Here is a 20,511-nt window from a genome sequence, read left to right on the forward strand (position 1 = left end):
TGGGGGTGAGGCGAGTCCTACAGAAGTCTGGTATCAGAGAACATAAGGAATGCTTGAATGAAAAAATGAGAGACGATGAGGTCATAAGGGCACAAAAGGCGGACAGAATTTGCAAAGGGCCTTGAAAAGTAGAGAGGAAGTTTCTTTTTGAAGTCTTTGAGGGGGCAGACAGGAAGCCACTGATGAAGTCTGAGAAGACTGATGTACATACACTCCAGCAAGGAAAGGATGCTAAAGGAATCCTTGGTGTGTTCCCCACTATGCAATGTGCTACACTTGGTGTTATCAAATCACCCTCAGTTTTCAAAGACTTTCATCCCTGTGCAGGTAAGTCATTTAGCTCTGAATATGGGTTTTCTCAATAAATAAATACATAGATAATAAAGGTAACACTTTTCAAAGCATCTTTTGGTGCTTTCAAATTCATAGATCCCACATAAGATTTAAAGAGGGGGCGCAGGAGTCTCTAATTTGGACTGAATGCAACAAATCATTTAGAAGAGAAAAAAGAATTTGAAACCACAGTGTCAGAGTGAGGAAAGAACTGGGAATTACAGAGTCATTGATTAAATCAAAGACCCTTGATCATTCCTTCTCAGGCCAGCTTGAGAAAATAAAATGTTTTCAAAGTCCCCTTAAAAGCTTTCATAGTACACACTTTCTTGTTTCCCAACCTACCGAGCCCACATTCAAGCAGATCACAGGAATCTGAATTTCAGAATGTGGTTTTCTTAGTTGTATTGTAAGTTTCATCTGTAACTTTTTTCAATCAAAACGTTTAAGAATGATTTTGTTGAACAGCAGACTAAATAACTAACTTAGAATTTAAATGTAGGCACACGGGGTTCAGAAGTTTGGCAAAGCCACAAAAGCTGCTCAGGTATTAGTGATCAGACAGGCAGTGCCTGCAGAGCACTGACCAAGCCTGGGCCTGCAATAAGTGGGCAGGGTCGGGGGGGGGGGGCAGCACAAAGTGGGCGGAGTCTGGGGCCTGGGCCTGCACAAAGTGGGTGGGGCCTCCGGGGAGGGTGCGGATCTCTGCTCAAACACAGCTGTGCAGGGCCCTTCACTCACCCTCCTGGCAAACAGCAGCAACAATCGGCCTCCAGACCCTCAAGAGGGAAGCCTTCACTGAGTAAGCCACTGCTATCCAGGCGCAGCCTCCTCCCCCCATTTCAGAACATGCTCTGAGTATTCAGAGGAGCTTGTGGAAAACACTTAATAAATGAAGCCCCCATAATTTACCATCACAGAACCTCAGACTGAATCCTTTTAAGAGAAACAGAACCTTAAGTACACATGAGAGTGACTGCAGCCTTCCTATGTACAAATAAAAAACACATAATGAAATAAAAATAGACTAGATACGTGCTAACCGAAAAAGTTTACAGAAGTAACAGCTTACATTCCACGGTTCTCAAGATTATTGTAAATACGTGGCTGGCCGACCTGGAGCTGTGTGTGAGTGCAAAATGAGTGCAAGTCTGGTAACTGTTCTCTAGTTACGATCCCCAAAGTAGGCAAACCAGATAATCTGGTTTAAAAAAAAAAAATCTTCTAGTGGCTGGATTATAAATCTCTCAGGGAACATTTTTAAGTCTGACTGTGCTAAATTTATAGTGTATAGACCAACACAGTATTTAAAAGATAATTCCTGACTCCAGGATTTTACAATCTAATAATTATCTGGTTTTACTACCTAAGTGGCTCAAGTTAAACAAGTAACTGCCAAATGTGCATTTCACTTTGCTTTGCAGAATTACTGTCTAAAAAAAGAAAATAAGAATCTATCCTGCAGGATACTTGGGATGAATAGCCTTAAACTTCCTGGGAGAAGAAAACACCAGTCAGACATTTTCGAGAGGTCACAGATGGTTCTTTCTCTGACTCTAATGGTGGTTTAAAGTCACAAGTTCTGGAGCCAGATTGCCTTGGCTCAAATCCCAGCTCCACCACTTTTTAGCTGTGTGGCTTTGTATAAATTGCCTAGCCTCTCTGTGCCACAATTTCCACATTTGAAACTGAGCATAATAATACCCGCCTCATGGAGTTATTGGGAGAGTTAAATAGGACAATTCTCTCCTTACCTCTTATGTCATGGTAAGTCTTAAGAAATGTGATTTATCACTCTATCTTTGTGTCACCTCCTCCACTTAAAATAACAAAATCCTATCCTGAAATAAAGTTGTCCATTATTAACTAGAGAGAAAATAGGCTTTATAAGAAGGGAAAGTAGATTGCTTCAGCTATTGGTTTATTTTATAGTCACCACAAGGTGTCAATCTGTCATTTGGTCCTTCGAAGTCGGTATTTTTGCTGGTGAAGGTGTCCACAAGCTAATAAAACTCATACAGTTACATCACTTGGCAGGGCGTTTGTTCCACACTGGTAAGACCAGGCAAAGAGGAAGATTTTCTCCATGAATGACAATCGCAATTTACATTGTCAGTTGCCACGATGTTTTCTTTCCATAAGAGTAAAACTAAACATGATGAGGTCATTGAATAAAAGTGACTTTAGACTTTGTCACTTTTGTCACTTTCTAGATTGCAGCACTCAATGTTAATTTCAGCCATTTATACTTTCCAATAATAAAAGTAGAAACACATTTTCCCTTTTTTTTTTTCCTGAAAGGCAGTTTTTATGAAACTGAAGGCATTCAGCCATAGGGAGAGGAGGGGCAAAGAGTCACTGGAGGCCGCCTGAGATCTGGTCCTGTCACTCTTCTCAAGGAAATACGGGGAAACCACTTCAAGAGAGAGAGCTTTCTCACCAGGGAGAAGGACTTGTTTTTGGATGCATCCTAAAGGCAAAAATATTAAGAATCTTCAAGATTATCTGTGCCTCTGATCCTTCCTATTGAGACAGATACTGGAAAGCTGATAGTACAGTGGTAACTGATAGCTATGTCTTCAGACAGTTGTAACCTTTTCAAGAACTGTAACTCATGTGTTACAGTAAAGACTTTCTACATTTAGATTTAGAGCTTTGGAACAAGATTTATAGCTTTTGAACAAAAGATTTATCACTGAGGTCAGCCAGTGGCTATTAGCCAGAACCAAGTATTTACAACCTCACATTAAAAAAGGATGGGCCAGAAGCTAGATAATACAGAAAGAAAACAAAGTAACTCCCAGCTAGCACCATCCTGAACGTCAAAAGAAATAGAAATTGTCACCCCAAAAGCATAGCCACCTTGCAAAAATTCATTTTAATAATAGCACGTTTGTTTAAACGCACTAGGACTCGTGTCTATTCTAGAATAGAAATATTCATCCTGCAAGGAATATTCATGCCCAATTCATTACAATCTGCTTCTGTATGGTGTCTCTGGAAGATGCGTGCCTGATTAGGTGGGGGCAACGTAAACAAAACGGAACATGCCAAGCATGTTAAAATCCTTTTGCCAAGAATAAACACACAAACAATGGTGCAAAATGCATGGGAAAATAATGCTGCCGAAGTATTATGACACTGTGAGCTTCAGGGACAATAAGCTCCCTGGAGCCTTCAGACCCTCAGTCCATTCACAGGCCAATAAAAGTGCTTTCAAGAGATGGCAAATACCCATTTGTTCTTCCATCCAACATCATTTAAGGATGTCAAAATTCTCCGTCATGAGCTGTATAATAGTACCTGGGGCGTTTAATTTCTCCCCCGAAAAGTGCACATGGGAGACTGCTTCCCAAACCAGACGCTTAAAGCAAAGGCTGAAAACTGCTCTAAGCCAGTCTGGGAGACTCAGCAGTTCGGATTCCTCTCTTCTTATGGCTCCCGGGACAGTGGAGGCCAGGCCTCGGGGAGCCGGGGAGACGTGAGCTAACGCCTGCTCCGCTGCAAGTGACCCACCCTCTGACCCGCAGCGGCTGCTGTGGACCAGCTCGAAGACTAACTCCGCACAACGTTTAGAGCAGACGGCCCCGGGTGTGCAGTGAACTCCGGCGCGGGGCTTAGAGGCTGGCTCTCCGCCTGCCCGCTTGTATGCCGCCCTCAGTGACAGAGACCCATCTCAGAACTCTGTGGGGCACAGTAGGAGTCCCTGCAGAGAAGCTGTCACAGTGGGAAACACACACACACCCCCCGGAAACCTTATGTAAAAGGCACCTTCTTACCTTATACTTCATCTCGGCAGCAGTGACTTGAGCCGTTTTCCTACCCTAGTCAGACTGCATTAAGCACGAGCTGTCCGCCCCATTTAGTGCAGTGAGCGCTAAATGAAAGTAAGAACGCTCCGCGCCGGCCGGGGTGTCAGTCGCAGCTCGCCCAGCGCCCGCACGGCTGCGCTCGCCGAGCCTCTGAGCTCACTGTGCAGATCGAGGCGGGCTCTTCACGGGCCACATTTGCATACCGCCCCTCCATTGGCTAGTGGGCCAAGGTAATACCCATGCCCCGCCCACCTCTTAACTTCAGAAAACTCCTGACAAAGAACTTGTAATGTGATCATTTTTTTTACACTGTCAGAAAGGGTGGAAAATAAAACAAAGTGGGGAACCGTCCCGAACCTTACTCCACCCCCCCAAAACCCGGGAAAAGGAGATAAATTCTTTTCTTTTTTTAAAGTTAACCTAAGTTTTAAAGAAATCGGATTCACAAAACAGTCTGACAGTCGTGTTTCCTGTGACCTAGCAACTCCTTCATAAACCCATTTCATTTCAAAGCCATTCACCTCACAATCTCTACATGAAACGAACTCGGGGAACAAAAGGTTTTCTGTCTCTGGGCCCCTTTTTACTAACTACCCCTGCTGATATCTCTCTCTCTCTTTCTCTGCTCCCTCCCCTCCGCTTTTTCTTGGCTGTTTGCTTTTTTTGTTCTTTTCAATGTTCAAAGTACTTCCCAAGTCAGTCTGCAAGGAGCCAGAATACAATTCTCCCTCAGTGAAAAGGAGCTCCCTAGCAGGAGCACCAGAGTTTCCCTGGCTGGGTTCTCACGAGGGCCCCACAGAGTTGACTGTCAACCACATTCAGCGACCTTCTCCGGGCTGTGCTGAGGATAAAGGTTAGACGTGACCTCTCAGATGGGGCTGGCCAGGGCACGCCCTATACATCATCACTGTCCACTGAGTGCTGTGTTCTTTCATGGCTGGCATTTCTAGCTCCAGCTTTGAACACTGCAGTTTTTCCTTCTGACCTCTCTCCTGAACCCCTTAACCCACCAACACTTATTATCTGGGGAACAAAAAATGCCCACTGTTTGACGAGCCTGGTTAAAAAGATCAGTCTCTTCAGTGAAGCATAGAACATTTGGTTCAGCTTCATGGTTTCTATAGAGAAAGAGGTCCCTCAGGAGAGGACAGAAATGGTCACCTCCAACAACTCTTCTGAAGGATGGAGTGGTCAGAGGAGAATTCCTTTTCACTGAGCCTGGGGACTGAGACCTGGTGAGTGCAGACAATACCAGCCCTGAGGGGGAGGGACTCCAACCAGACTACAGACTTGGATGGAAAAATCAGCCCTTATTTATTTTCCTGACCGAGTTGGATCAGAATCAGTTTGAGTTTTTTCCTCCCAAATTCCCAGTGGATTAAAACTCTACTTTTATGATCTAAGCAAAAAGGAGAGCTGCTGTCCTACAAAAGTGGTTTCCAGACACAGGGCTCACAGTTGAGATCACTGTTTAATGTGGTACCGGTTCCCTAGACATGACCGCCAGGCGGTCATAAGGAGGTTGACACACAGGTTTGGGCCTCAGCGAGGCCTTGCTTTTCCTCATTTAGCCTTAGAGTGAAAATGAGCCTGAGTGATTTTGCAAGGTCTTTATGAACACAAATTAAGCATGTAGCATATTGCCCGGCAAGGATCTTGCAAGCAGGCCCACAGACTTATGGGAGAGTCATTAGTTTGCAGGAAATTGTTTTGGTGTCTGCCTGGCGAAGTCAAAGCCCTCCCCATCTGTAAGATGAGTCTGTGGCTTCCAGGAGCTCTAGATAACACCCCTTTGGCTTCCTAAGCAGGAAAGCTGAAGCCGCCTTCTGTTTTGTTTGATGAGCACCACTGACGAGTGAACACCACCTCACCCCAATTTAATGCTTTCAAACCATTTCCCAAAGCATCTGCAGGGCTTTTGGTCGTTTCATTCTCTAGCTTGAAAGCTTAATTCACACCAACTGGCCCTCCTGCTTTCCTGTTTCTATCCTGTACAGTAAGACTTAAAATCTACCTCAATTTCATTTCAAGGTGGTTTGGGTTGTCGTATTGTTATAGAAAGAAAAGCACAAGGGTGTTGGAGTCCGTAAACCTGTATTAGAATTTCAGCAAATTTCTTAACTTCTTAATTATGGTGTCCTACAGTGTAAAATAGAGAAAATAATAATACTTACCTGTTAGGGTTATCATAAGGATTAAATGAGGTAATGTGGATAGAAGTTAATAGTACTAGGTACACAGTAAAACCTTAATATATGGTTGCTTCTTATTATTATTACCATTACTAATTATTATGTTAACATTAAATTTATTATATATTATTTTATTACTGTATCATATGACATTATTGTTATAATATAGTATATAAATAACATTAATATTTAATTATTATATTAATTATAACTATTATCGCTATTAGACTGTTATTGACAGTACATATAAGCGTGGCAGGCATTCAGAAAAAGGCGGAGTCCCCTCATCTGTGTGCCAGCCTTTCACAGGGCATCTTTCTAATTTAGCGAATACCCGTGGAGTACCCACCATGTGCCAGGTACTGTTCTAGGTGAGGAAGATACAAGAGACAAAATTCATACCCTCATGGGGCTTACAGTCTAGTGGGAGTGGAAGACAATAACTAAATGGATATATAATACAATTTTGGAGTGATAAATGCATGAAGAAAAATTAAACAAGGAAAATTGCTAGACGAAAACAGACCAGGATGCGGGGCTGGGGGTGTGGCTCTTAGTTTAGAGAGAGTGATCAGGTAAGCTCCTCTAAGGGTGTAATATTGAAGCAGGAATCTGAACAACAGGAGGGATCCACTCAAAGATCAGGGGAAAGAACATTCCAGAGAGAGGAAGTGACCCATGGAAAGGCCCTAAAGTAGAAATGAGCTTGGTGTATTTAAAAAGAGCAGACAGTCTAGGGTGCCCAGAGTTGGGTTCCCAGGAGAGGGATGGAGAAGGCAAGCTCAGAGAGGTAGGTGGTAACTGTTCGAATCTTCTCCTGAGTGCGACAGAAAGTCACTGGCGTGTTCTGAGCAGGGAATGCTGTGATGTGCTTCTCTCTGATCTTACCATTTGTTTAAACACTCCAGGGCAGCAGGCTATTAGTTAAAATATTGAGCTCTGGTCTTAATGCAGCTCACATAATGCAGATAGTCATGACTTTATTACCGGCTTCTAGTAGATTTCCTTCAAAACTCTTTGGGGAAACACAGATTCCCTCAATGAATAGAGAAACAGCCCCTTCCCCATCTGTTACCTGAGATTTTGGATGCAAAATTACTGCTTAAACTCTGCTACATAAACACCATCGATGGATTTATGGAGCCACCCTAGTACTCCCATGGGTGGCCTCCTAAAATTGGCCAGGACACTGGGGCTTGGACCCAAACCTGTGCTCTCCAGTACTCTCGGCCCATCAGCCTTGCCACCTGCCTGCTTGTCTGCCAAGGGCTCTGTCTCCCCAGATGCTCCTGCAGGCAGGAGCAAGGGAAATGGCATCGGATGCTGTTCAAATGATTTTCCAGCTGACACTGGGCACTGGCATGGATACAGCAAAACATCAAGAGGATGCTAGAGGGAAAAGATTCTTCTGTCCATAACTTGGAAGGAACCAACGTGGCTGTTCTCGATGAGAGAAGGGCAAAGTCAGATCATGTGAGGGTAGGAAGCGACCTCCGGAAGCATCTAGTCCAGCCCCTCACAGAGAGGACAAAGGTGCTGCTCTGAGGGTGACTGTCCTGCCCAGGGCCCACCAGGCTGGACGAGAACAACAATCAGTGCTTTAGGTCAGGCCCCTGTGTCTCTTGTCTGATTTATTCTGGTCATTCTTTTTAGTTTCCCTGCCTGAAATCTCTCGCTGCTCTACCCTATATTTCACATCGCTACCTGTTTAATTTCTAGAGTAGATACAGAGCCCACCACATTACTGCTATGTTTAAAAACCTCTGGGGACGCTTCAATGCCTTAAAAAACAAAATTCGCACACACGGGCATGGGACTATAATCTGAATCCACTCTCCCTTTCTGGCCTTATCTCCCACCATCCCCCCACCCCACTCCCCACCCCCCACGCTCACGCCACAGTGGAGGACTCACCGAATCCAAGACACGCTCGCACAGCCGGGGCCCTCTGCCCAGAACGTCCTCTCTTCACTCTGCTGCCGTCAAGCAGAACCCCAACACTAGCTCTTTTGTGCTTCCTTGTCAACAGCCCCTACCCTGCCCACCTCGCCCTCTCAGAACTAATTCCTCCCTCTCTTTACTATGCCTCCATTGTCCTTGGAACACAGCCGTATTATCAGGCTCTTCCACATTGTATCATAAGGAGTTTTTGATGTCTGTTTCCCCAGCTTCAAGGTGAGCTCCAGAGGGACGGGGTGGTATCTTGTTCCACTCTGTCTCCTGCTGGCTTATCCCTCGTAGGTACTTAAATGCTTACCGAATGAATAGGAGGATAAATGTAACTTCAAAGAACATGTGTTATCTTCAAGTTCTGCCGGATGCCCAGGAAGGGAATGCGGAAAACTTGTGATTGAGGGCAGCATGCGGTTTGCACTTATTAGAAGTATCAGCACCTTTCACAACCAAGTCAAGGCCTATCGCCAGTTGTGGCTCTTCAGTGGAGGTCAGCCCAAAAACTAAGGCTTGTGGGATGCCTCTTTTTACACACCTTACGAACTAAGAATAACTTTTACATTTTTAAATGGTGGAGAAAAATCAAAAGGAGAATAATATTTCACGAGATGTGAAAAGTATATGAAATTCCAATTTCAATGTCTATAAATAAAGCTTTATTGGAACACAGGCACACCTCATTTACAAGTGGTCTTTTGAGCTGCAGTGGCAGACTTGAGTGGTTGCAACAGAGGAGGTAAGGAGAGCCAAACTGAAAAAATGTATTATCTGGCCCTCCGCAGAAAAAGCTTGCCAATCCATGCTCTAGAACAGCGCAAGGTGCATCTAACCCTGAGTTCAGGCTAAAGTACAGATCCTCCACATCCACAGAGAAACAGGCTAGAAATACCCATTCTAGGGCCATGCTTTACCATTTCTAGTTTGATATGTTTTTAAAAAAATCTACATATACCAAAGTTATTTCAAAAAACAATCTGAGGCAGCAACTTTTCAGTTCTACAAGTCTCCAGAAACCTCCCCAAACAAAGATGAGCCATTGAGATGCATGTCTGTCAATCTCCTCCAATGACCCCGCCCCTTCGCCTTGGCTGCAACCCTCCCAGGCGCCAGGCTGTGTGCTAGATATTCACAAGCCTTACTGCGTTTCATATTCATCTAATACAACAACCCTACGAGATAGGGTGTAATATTCTAATTTTACACGTAACAGCACCAAGACTCGGAGAGTTACAACTGGCACAGAGTTACAGGCAGGTGAGTGGCAGGTCTGCTATGTGAACCCAGGCTTTCCACTGCTGAGTCTGTATGCCCCTAACCATTGTGCTATACTGCCTCCAGGCTTCCTCTGGTTGTCTTCCGCATCATTATTTGTCACTTCAATGAGGTAGCATCTCTACCCTATGAGGCTAAGCCTAACCAAGGAGCAGGTATTGTTCTCAAGTTGTGACTAGGGCTAATAGTGTGCATACAAACACATGCACCCCTGCTCACTCATACTTTCAAGCCTGGATGTGTGCAGTCCCTCTTGCCTTCACTGCCCTCCTTTCATCACTCTGCTTCCCTAAATCCTATCTTCCCCCCAGTCTGCACCCCATCTCCCTCATGGAAGCTTTTCTAGAAAATCTTTCCATTGTTGACCTCCTCCCACCCACCCTCTGTGTCTCTCATCACCCAGGCCAGTGCTTCCCAAATCTGACCTCCCTTAAAAAGCAATTAGCAATGCTGGGGCTCAGCCCCTTTAAGTTGGCTTCAGTAGGCCTGGTGTGAGGCCTTGGGGTCGAGACATTCAGAAATCCTCATGTGATGCTGCATACAGTTTTGTGTGTGGAGCATGTAATTAGTGCTCAGTTATTGCCTTGCACTGTTTTACCTGTAAGAGCTGCTTCTCTACAATGAGATTTTAAGCCACTTACAGACGGGGATCCTGTCTTTTCTTCAGTGTTATCCCCTTCTGCACCTATTCGGGTAACTCAGGCTCGTCTTATGTCTTCTCAAAGCCCCATATCTTGTCCATGTACCCAGCCTTTGCTGATGTCAACATGGAAAAAACAAGTCACATTTTAGCAGGCCGGGGAAAGAATACCTCTCGCTCTAGGCAATAGCCCTCTTTTATGTGTTGAGCTGGTCAAGCCCTTGGAATGAATGAAAGTCTATTATTAGAGAGAAGCTCCAGGAAGTGTCTCTAGTGTTTACTTCATGTGTTGTGGGATGGAGCTTCCATTCACTTTCTCTCCACTAATATTTTGGCATGAGAGACCTCGTGAAGGCCAGGCAGTCCCAACCTCCCCTCCTCCCTTTTAACAGCAGTGTCCTGGGAATAAACTCTGCTTTCTGAAAGAGTTGTTAAAGGCATTGTTTTAAAATATATATTTCTGCAGATGCAGGGTGGTGTTTACTAAAAAGGGTCATTGACTCATGATTCCCAAATTACTTCTGATTTTGTCCCTCCCTGACTTATTTCTCATTCTCACTCAATGACCAGCCACCTGGGGTGGGGTGGGGCTGTAAACAAAGGAGATTAGAAATGATTCCTCTCCATCTCTCGTCACTGCGTCACTGCGTGACAGTGGATTACCACACTGTGAGCACTTTACAAGGTCTCACTACCCCTTTTCACTCAGCCACATTTATGAGTGTGTCATTGTTACTGTCTTTTAAAAATCTCCACCCTCCTTCCCCCACCCCATGTCCCACTGCCTTCTGCCTTCCATCTCACCCTCTTTGAGGTGCCTTTTAATTTTCCCAAAGGTGAAGGCCTAAAACGGAGTGTCTTAGGCCCCTCTCAATTTTTGACTAATCATGAAAGAATGTATGTGATACCGTGTCACTGACGTGCTACTAAAAACTTAGATAGACCCCTGTAACTGGGGTGATTGTGGGCAATGCTTTGACTTGATTTTTGAAAAGCTGTGCAGTTATGAAGTTTTTAATGTTTTATATATATATATATATACATATATAATAGTGTCATTGTAACTTTGGAATAGTTGATTACTACCTTTTCCCCCCAAAGAACTAAAAAAATAGATTAAATTACATGTTAAGTAAATTCAACTCTAGTGAAATATGACAAGCAATTGTGAGGCTCCACTTCAGTGTTTCGTGTTTTCTTGATATGAAGGATAGGGGAGAGTTAATTTAGGGGCGAAATTATGAGAAAAATTAGATTTAGATTTATTTATCTCCATTAAATGTGCAAAGGTTTACATTTCTACTATTTATATGTATCCAGCTGGGCAAAGGAATGAAGTTCAGTGGAACAAAAAGAGTTTAATAGTAAAATTGTGCCGACTGCCTGGCAAAGGCCCTCCCCTGTGTTCTCCGCCCTGAAGGGTTCTGTTATTGCATGCTTCACTTCGTCCAAATAAACAATTTGTTATAAGAAACTGCCATGGAAATTTCTTCTGCTGGTAAAAACTTTAGACTGTGGATTTTTACAAAGGTCAAGGTGATCTGCCAAGACCAAATAAACAGGAATTCCACGGCTGGATGGGGGATGGCCTTCTGCTCTTTCTGAAGGCACTGCCCAGTGCAATAATATTGCTACATGGTACATATTAACTAAGATGGGACAAAGGCACCCCGGTTCCTTCTGGCTAACTTTTGTTCTTCCTTCATATTCTCAAATTTGAAGTCTTCCTGACCCCTCCTCGCATATATGTTCTCACTGTACTATATGTGATACGATATGATAACATGACATGTTATGCTAGAACTTTGCAATTCCCTCTCACTCTCCGGTTTTTGCTACTGTCTAGGTGGAGTAAACAGAGGAGCTTACTCCCAAATTCCTGGATGGGGCTGGATGTTCTGTTTCCAATCTACCCCTGAGCTTTACCATTCTCCAGACAAACCGGCTGCTAAAAGACACCTTCCACATCCGGCATCCAGCATAACTCTGGGGTAGAGGCGGGGGGAGGAGGGGCGGTAGGAAAGAATGGGGAGCCCGGGGTGGGTGTTTTAACCAGGAAATAACCACTTTCCTGCAGGCACAGGGTAAACCATTTCTTCAGGGTTTGGAAATGCATTTCCTCCCTGGGGCCCTAAAAGAGGCAGGCTGACCTGATCCTCCAAGAAAGCCTGCCTCCTGTCCCTCGATGCTCCGGGCTGCTGAGGCCAGCGAGGGTCCCGCAGGCCCCGTCCCAGGGCATCTGGCCTGTCTGGCCAGCCCAGGCGGCCGCCAGCTGGCGCTGATGAGCGAGTCAAAGGAATCCGAGTTATGCAGGGCCCGGTGTGGGAGACGAGGAGGGCAGGATGAGAGGAATGTGATGTGGGGACACAGTGCACCCGGCACTGTTGAGTCCAAGCTTTTGAAGAGTTTGGTTCATTTTAGCAAGCAAAGTGCTCCAGCTATCAGCAATCTTTTTATTTTGTCTGCTAGAGGAATGCCTTTCCCGAGTGGGCCGGAGACTGGGCGGGGGTGGAGAAACCGGTGTCCACCCTTGCCTGGCCGTGTGGAGTGTGGACAGCGTGTTCCTTTCTGCCCACCAAAGCCGAGAAATAAAGAGCTGCTCTCTTTACAAAAAAAGCTGAAGGGGGGCCCTGCTAATGAGCATGCACGAGACTCCAAGGCTCACTCACTCACACCACTGAGGTTTACAGATGTTAAGTATAAGTTGTCTTAATTTGCTTAAGTCCTGGCAGCCTGTGATTTCACATGAGAGGGTGTAGACAAGGGGGTGTTGCAAGGGTTTTCTCGAACTTCAGTGCCTGTGGTTCTCATGACTCATGTCTAACCAGCCTTTGGAGCTTCTGGTCTTTGGAAGCGTGGAGAGTTGGGAGAAGGAAGGCTTATGCCCTCCCCGCCCACCCCAAAGAGAGGCCACGTGTTCCACAGCTTTGATTTTGCCATCCCAAAATGACTCTGTATCTTCAAAAGCCGTCTCCTGTGCAGTTCTAGTCACCAGGAAAAAAAATCTTTCCTTCTTACCCAGACAGCTCTGTGCTTCTGGTTCTCCCCTCTCAAGCCCACTCTGAGACTCAGCTCCCCAGCTCTGCCTCCGTCCTTCGCACCCCTGATCTTGCACATCCTGCTCTCTACACATGTGTTCAGGTCTTCCTCATCCTAAATGCAGACCCACAGTGCCTTGTTCAGAAACCTGGAGGCCAGATGAGTCGTGGAATGCAGAATATTTCGGATTTTAGGAACAGATTTAGTGCCTATATCACACATGCATCACAAAACTCCCAGCGGGACCTGGGCCGGCATCCTGTACGCAAACCCTATCATATTTTGGCAGTAAGATGTACGAAGATTCATAGCAAGTGTGGTAAATGAGCAATATGACTACCTCAGGTCAATCCAGGTCAGATTTTGCTGCCCAATGAGTTAGGAAAGAACTCTAGATTTTTATACTTTATGATTGTGGAGGAATGAGCTCAGACCACTGATACACTCTCTAGTTCTTCAGACCAGCACTTTGCCACCTTTCCCTCCCCCAACATCAAACCAAGCGCTCTCTCTCTTTCTCTTGCCGTGACCAGAGAGGGAGCTGTCCCAGTCCTGGCCTCCCGTTCGGTGCTCCTCACCTCTGCCAGCCACTCCCTCCACCACCACCCAGGCCAGCGCTTCTCCTGCTCTTCACTGTAAAGTACCAGTGTTTTCCACTCCTAATCCACCATGAACCAGTAGTATTGTAAAATACTTAAAAATACAATAGTAGAAAAATGAAATAAAAAAGACTTACAAAATACAAGGCTGGTTTGCTGTTATTATTAGTGAATTCAACCAATATAAAATGACTCTTGTCTGATTGCTGCCGGAGTTGTGAAGCATTCCCTCTCACTTTTGCTCTCCCCGTGGGCATGTCCCGTGAGTGGCCTGGTCAGATCCGCAGACCATACTTTGAGGAGCACTGCTTGGCCCCCTTGCCCTCCTCTGCCCAAGCTGGGGGCCCTCCTGGGTCCTCTGCATCCCCTAGTTCCTGACGTTTTCCACTGCCGCCTGTCTTGACACGGTCTCCTCCCTTGGCTTCCACAGCAGAACTCTTCTGCTTCTCTCACCAATATTTCGGTCTTCTTTTCAGGCAGCCTTTCCCCAAGGATCCATCCTCAGCTTTTTTTCTTCTGTGTTTTCTCCTTTATCTCTCTTATCCTCTCCAATGACTTCTACTCTCATTTCTACGCTGATGACAATCACATCTCCTGACCTGTGGTCTGAGTTCCAAACTCTCCTTTCCTACTTCGCCCAAATACTTCAGAGGCTTCTCATAAACTCCTCGTATTCACGTAGTGTGATGGTTACTTCTAGGTGTCAGTTTGGCTAGGCCACAGTACCCAGATATTTGGTCAAATACCGGTCTAGACTTTGCTGTGAAGGTATTTTTTAGATGCGAATAAGTTTAAATCAGTAGACTCTGAGTAAAGCAGTTTCCCCTCCATCATGCGGGTGGGCCTCAGCTAATTAGTTGAAGACCGTAAGAGTAAAAAGATTGATGTCCCCTTAGGGAGAGGGAATTCTGCTCCAGATGGCCTTTGGACTTGAGCTGCAACATCAGCTCTTCCCTGGATCTCGAGCCTGCCAGCCTGCCTTGCAGATTTTGGACTCGCCAGCCTCCACAATCATGTGAGCCAATTCCTTAAAATAAATCTCTCTCTCTCTGTGCACACACACAGACAGACACACACACACACATCCTATTGGCCTATTGGTTCTGTTTCTCTGGAGAACTCTGGCTAATACACATATGAACTTCCCATTGAAACAGTATCCAATTCTAACTATTCTATTTCCATTTATGATGCCACCATTGTCCTGGGTGCCTAGAGTCAAAAGTTCAGATTGATGTTTTGTTTCTTTTTCCTTCCTACTTCCCACTTCCAGTCATCCATGTCAATTCTCTACCCTCAATATTTACAGCATAAATACCCACTAATGGAGGTCCCCAACCACCACTCAGGCCTGGTAGGTCATGGAATGTGTTTCATTGTCCACAGTGATTGGCCCAAGAAATTGACATGTGACTCAGAGAGAGTCAATCTGAGATCTTCTTTGAGATTTTGTAAATGAAGGTTGGGAGACAGAGGACTGTCTTTCTTTGGACCATAAGTGGTTAATGTATCCTTGGCAGTGAACATCTTTTCCTCCATTCCTACAATTCCTGTAGAATTGTCTATAGCAAGAATGAGTCCAGATGCAAAAAGGAGCAAAGATATTGAAGTGGAGGAAGGAAGAGAACTCTGATCCTGTTGTGTGTGCCTCTGAATCCAACCATACTTGAAGCCTACTCTTAGATAAACCAATTCATAAGGCAATAAACACATTTTTCTGCCTAGCCTAGCTGGAGTTGAGCTTCTTTCTCTTATAACTACAGTGTCCTGACTAACCCTTTGCCAGGAAGTATTCTCCTGGAGGGCAAAGACTATAACTTATTCAGTTATGCTGCCTGTGGTACCACATTTAGGATCTTCTCAGTCTATGTGTTGCATTGAATTCCTAGCTTGTTCTTAAGGTACCAGCTACATTGTGAAATTGTGTGTGAGGAGAGAGGGAGAAATGACAGAAAGGCACTTTTTCTGTGGCTCTTAACATGGCACAAACAGGATGGAGACTATGTCTTTGGAAAATTCCAGGGTGATTGGAGTTGGGTGAATGAGGACCCAAATGAGAAGCAGATCTACCCTGTTATTTCAAATCCATTGATTTAGATGCACAGATTTATCAATGAAAGACAAAGGAAGACATATTTTTACTATTAAGCGTGGGGTAGCGGTGTTTTGTCTACCTGTAGATCCGTATAAATATTTATATTACATTTCCTTGCCAATTAACTTGTCGTTGTTAATCACTGCTGAGATTTCATTCACCTGTCCACCAATACTGACTAATTGCCTACAGAATGCTAGGCACCGCGGGAGCTACAAAGACGAATAATACCCAGACGCTGTGCTCGCTTCTTAAATACCTATTACGGTAGCAGCCAAGGGGACTTCATGAAGATAAACTTGCATAGAGAAAAAAAAATCACACCATCAAGTTATGTAAGTTTCTATTTTAAAATCATCTGGTTCTAATTTACTAAATTTAATGCTTTAGAGTCAATGCCAAAGTACTACATTTGATTTATGGAAATATTTTAGCACATTTTTCCATCGCGCTCTTGTACAATATATTTACCGCCCTTTTGTTATGGTTAGAAAGATTACGGACCTTAAAAAAAGCCCTCTTTATGAGCTTGCTGATATTTTGTTATAAAATGCCATAAGAAAGAATAAGAAGTCTAGTAAACAATAATATTCACTTAGGAGCATTCCACATGGTGTAGCTTTTCTTGTATACGTATATAAATTTAACAGAGCGGTCCATCTGGAAAAGGGATGTTTAAAAACTTTCCCTTTATGCCAAACCACTTCTTTTCAGAGCAGACAAGTTACTTTGGGGGTGGCGGGGGTGGTATTTAAAGAGTGATCATACTATGCTACGCTGCTAACAAAATAATAATGTTAATACCAAAGGATAAAAGATGCCATAGATCCAGACTGACGTCACCTCAAAGAGGGAGCCCACAAAATATTCCAGTAAAATGGAACATAAGAAGATGGACATCAGTGCCGTGTGTGTCGGGGGCTCAGGGCCCGGGCGCCCACCAGCAGGGCAGCCGCACAGCCTGCCTCAGGTGGAGGGAGATGCTGGGCTGCTCTCACATCGGCCACCCTCCCTGACATGCTCACTCACTGACAGCTGCGTCCACGGAAGAGGCCAACATCCCAGGTCCTAGGGTTTAGGTGCCAGGGATGAAACACCTCTAGGTGGCCTTCTGGGCTCTGGGCTCTGGGCTCCACCAGCCTACTTGGCACGGCAGTGTGGAGACTACCCCACGGCATCTTACAGAAAAATCAAGACCTCGGGGCAATCTTTTCACTGAAGCCTCCCGACATGCTGTGGGTTAGCCAATGAAGCCCGCCCTGAATTTTCCAAGTGGTGTTTAAAGCCCGTGTGCGTGTTCATTTTCTTCCCGCTTCACTCTGGCTTTGCTCAGCTCAACAAAAAAAAAAAAAAAAAAAAGGCTTCGCTTGGTTTTTCACTTCACACCCACATAAAATAAGATGGCTGTGTAGGAATTCCCCCTCCGCCTTGCAGCATTATATTTCTTTAAAACAAAGAAACCTCACTTCCCTCAAACAGTTCAGGCAACTCTTGTAAATGAAAAATTGCAAAGGCCCGGCTGGTGGAAACGTTTTCTTTCCAACAGGCTGTCTTTACATGGAGTTAGATGACATAGGACACAGGTGTTCAAATGCCTCAGAATGAATGACGATGACTGTCCAGCATGGCTCCTATGCCTCAGATGACTAGGTCCTGCGTTGCCTCACATCAAGACAAGGCCTGATTCTCAAGAAACTCTCTAAATGGCTCTTCCCTGCCCGGCCAACACTTGTTCTTGTAACTCCTCTGCCCTCTCAAGTCCACCCATCTCCCCTTGAAAACACTGTGGTAAGAAATGAAATTAAAAATTTCAGCCAAGTAAAGTGAACACCAAGATCTCTCACTCCTTCCTGATTCTTCTTTGGAATGTGTCTTACTCCACCTGTTCAAGTTCATCCGTTCCTCCCCATCCTCAGCTCAGTCTCACCTTCTCCTTGAAACCTCCTCCAGCCTCTACTGGTGAGCCCCTTCCTGCATTCGTGCTAGGCTCACAGTCCACTCCTACTGGCCTAACATTGGCGTCACGGCGTCATTATATATCCATGTGAATTCCTGACTGCGCCTTGTTTGGTGGCGACGCCTCATGTTTGCATAACAGCTGCCTTTGGAAGTAGTCCTACTTGACCCAGGCAGTAGCAATTTGTTTTCATTGACAAACTATTTACATGCATACAATGCACCATTTTAAAGTGCATTATTCAGCAGTTTTTAGTATATTCACATAGCATATTTTAGTATATCCACCAACATTACTAATTCCAGAACGTTTCCATTATCCCAAAAAGAAGCCCCGTGCCCATCAGCAGTCACCCCCCCCATTCCTCCTCCCCTCTTCCTTGCCCTCAAACCCCTGGCAACCACAGCCGCCAATTTAATTTCTGTCTGGCAATAGCAAGTTATAACTGATTTCGTGCATTTTGTTTCCAGCACAATTCCAAAGGCTGACACACACATGAGATTGGCCATTAAAATTTTTGTATGCATTTAAAAGGATTGCTTCGGTTGTATGACCACACATATACATTTAATGCTTGTGAGGGAATGTGGAGTAGTAACAACCAAAACATGGTAATTAATATAGAAAGAAGAAGCCAATTTGGGGGCGTGTTGGTGAGTTGGGGAGGGCTGGGGAAGGAAGGCTTTGGAGAGAGGAGAAATAAGGTCTTCAGCGACAGGGAGATTCTTCTCTCTGTATTTACCATGTAGAGGTCTGATTGTGCACCAGATACAGCTGAGGGCATTATCTCCGTAAGAGCCAATCAGGTAGGAGTTAAGAATCCTACACTATAGACCAGGAACCTGATGTTCAGAGAGGTAAATACCTTGCCCAGGATCACACAGCAAGGGTTTACCCAAGGCTTGTCTGGCTTAAAATCTCATGCTCTTAATACACTTGTTATTGCCTTTGAACACTGTGGTTCTATAGATTGTTGAACTGGTCCCCAGAAAGTACCCTGATGAGGAAATTGCTGTTCTATGGAAAAGAGCCAGAAAGCAAGGACAGGTGTTATACAAACATCTTCCCCGTCTGGACAGGAAAGGGCCTCAGTTGTTCTGGTAGGATGCTCAGGTTCCTGGTCTCTTGTAGCCTCCATGAAACAGATTGGAGCCTGTGGCCTATTGTGTCCCCAAGGCCAGCTTGTCCAGGCGCTTGAGGTCAACTCTCTGATGGCACTAAGCCTGCTGAATGCTAGAGTTACACCAGCTCTGCTAACTCACTCAATGGGAGACAGAAGCCCCACCTTGCCCGTGCCTGGCCCCGCTACCTGCACATGGCTCTCCCCGATGAGCTGGTCCCTGAGGACTTGGCCAAGTGTCTTTGCCATCTCTTTGGGCAGCTACCTGCTGTCTCCTCCACCTGATCATTAAATAAAGATACTCCTCAGGGCTCTGCCCTTCTTCCTTTGCTTTCTCTCCCCAGGCAAGGCAACCCACTTGCACTGCTTTCGCAGTCTCTTATCTACATGTCAATGACTCCCCAGTTTTCATCTCTGTGATGGTTAATTTTAGATGTCAACTTGGCTGGGCCACCCTAACCAGGTGTTTGGTCAAATGTTATTCTGGGTGTTTCTGTGAGGGTGTTGGATGAGAATCACATTTAAATTGGTGGACTTTGAATAAAGTCCAGATTGTTCTCCATTTATAGGTGGGCCTCATCCAATCAGTTGAAGGCCTGAGTAGAACAGAAGGTTAATCTTTCTGGAGCAATAAAGAATTCTAAAGACTGCCTTTGGACTTCAACTGCAACATCAGCTCTTCCTGGTTCATCAGCAGATTGCCTTTGAACTTGAACTTGAACTGCAACTGTAACTCTTTCCTAAGTCTCCAGGATGCTGGCCCCCTCCATCAGATTTTGGCCTTGCCAACCCTCCACAAACACATGAGCCAATTCCTTAAAATAAATCTCCTTGCTACTGTACATCTTCTCTGGGCTGTTTATGGTCACCTAAGATTATGACCCCCCAGCTCTGAGGTCTCAGTCATCCTCCAGAGCTCCCAAAAGAATAGCTCTGCATCCAGCTATCACAGCAAGCCAGGAGCTGGCGTCTGCCTTACCCAGCTCACAGTCAGTCACTCATCCTCTTGGTTGTGCTTCTCTTGTATCTTTCAAACAATCCACATCCCTCTGTACTCTCTGTCCCCAGCCATACAGCTCAGGCCACTGTCATCGCTCCCTTTATTATTCAACAGCTTCCCTGAGTCTCTGTGCATCCACTTAGGCCTCCAATGCGTTGTCTCCACCGAGGCCAGAAAGAATTTCTAAAAAGGCAAATCTGATTATGCTACTTTTACGCTTAAAGGGTCACATCCCAATTTTCTCAAGAGAAAGTAACAAAATGAAATAAAACAAAACACAGATCCCTAATGTGGCCTCTAACAGTGGTTCTCAATGTGCCCATGCACACCAATGTCCCGGGGAACCTGTTAAAATGCAGCTTTGCTTCCGTTGTCTGGGTGGGGCCTGAGAGCCTGCATTTCCAGCATGCTCTTGCAGAAGAAGGAGCCGCTGCTCCATAGACCACGCTTAGAGCATCGAAGGCTTAGAAGACCCTGCATGATCGGGCCTCTGCCTGCC

At 45.1% G+C, this 20,511-nt stretch overlaps 1 protein-coding gene across 4 annotated transcripts in view; it reads right to left on the reverse strand.

Moving 5' to 3' along the window:
- The window catches only part of NEDD9 (neural precursor cell expressed, developmentally down-regulated 9), a 179,453-nt gene that overhangs the window by 42,552 nt on the left and 116,390 nt on the right, over nt 1–20,511 (reverse strand). Inside the window, exon 1 of one of the 4 annotated variants that reach the window (XM_023624459.2) lies at nt 8,252–8,584. The exons of 1 other annotated variant lie outside the window; for it this stretch is intronic. Coding sequence is in view for 1 of the 3 variants with exons in the window: in XM_001494964.6 (XP_001495014.5) it covers nt 4,113–4,124 (12 nt within the window). In the remaining 2 variants the exon portion in view is untranslated. Of the gene's footprint in view, nt 1–1,405; nt 1,474–4,112; nt 4,321–8,251; nt 8,585–20,511 lie in introns of those variants that run through there. 2 more of the 4 variants (XM_001494964.6, XM_070244084.1) reach the window with 2 other exon arrangements.

The sequence above is a fragment of the Equus caballus genome, chromosome 20 (genome assembly GCF_041296265.1).
Source record: "Equus caballus isolate H_3958 breed thoroughbred chromosome 20, TB-T2T, whole genome shotgun sequence".
Lineage (NCBI taxonomy): Eukaryota > Metazoa > Chordata > Mammalia > Perissodactyla > Equidae > Equus > Equus caballus.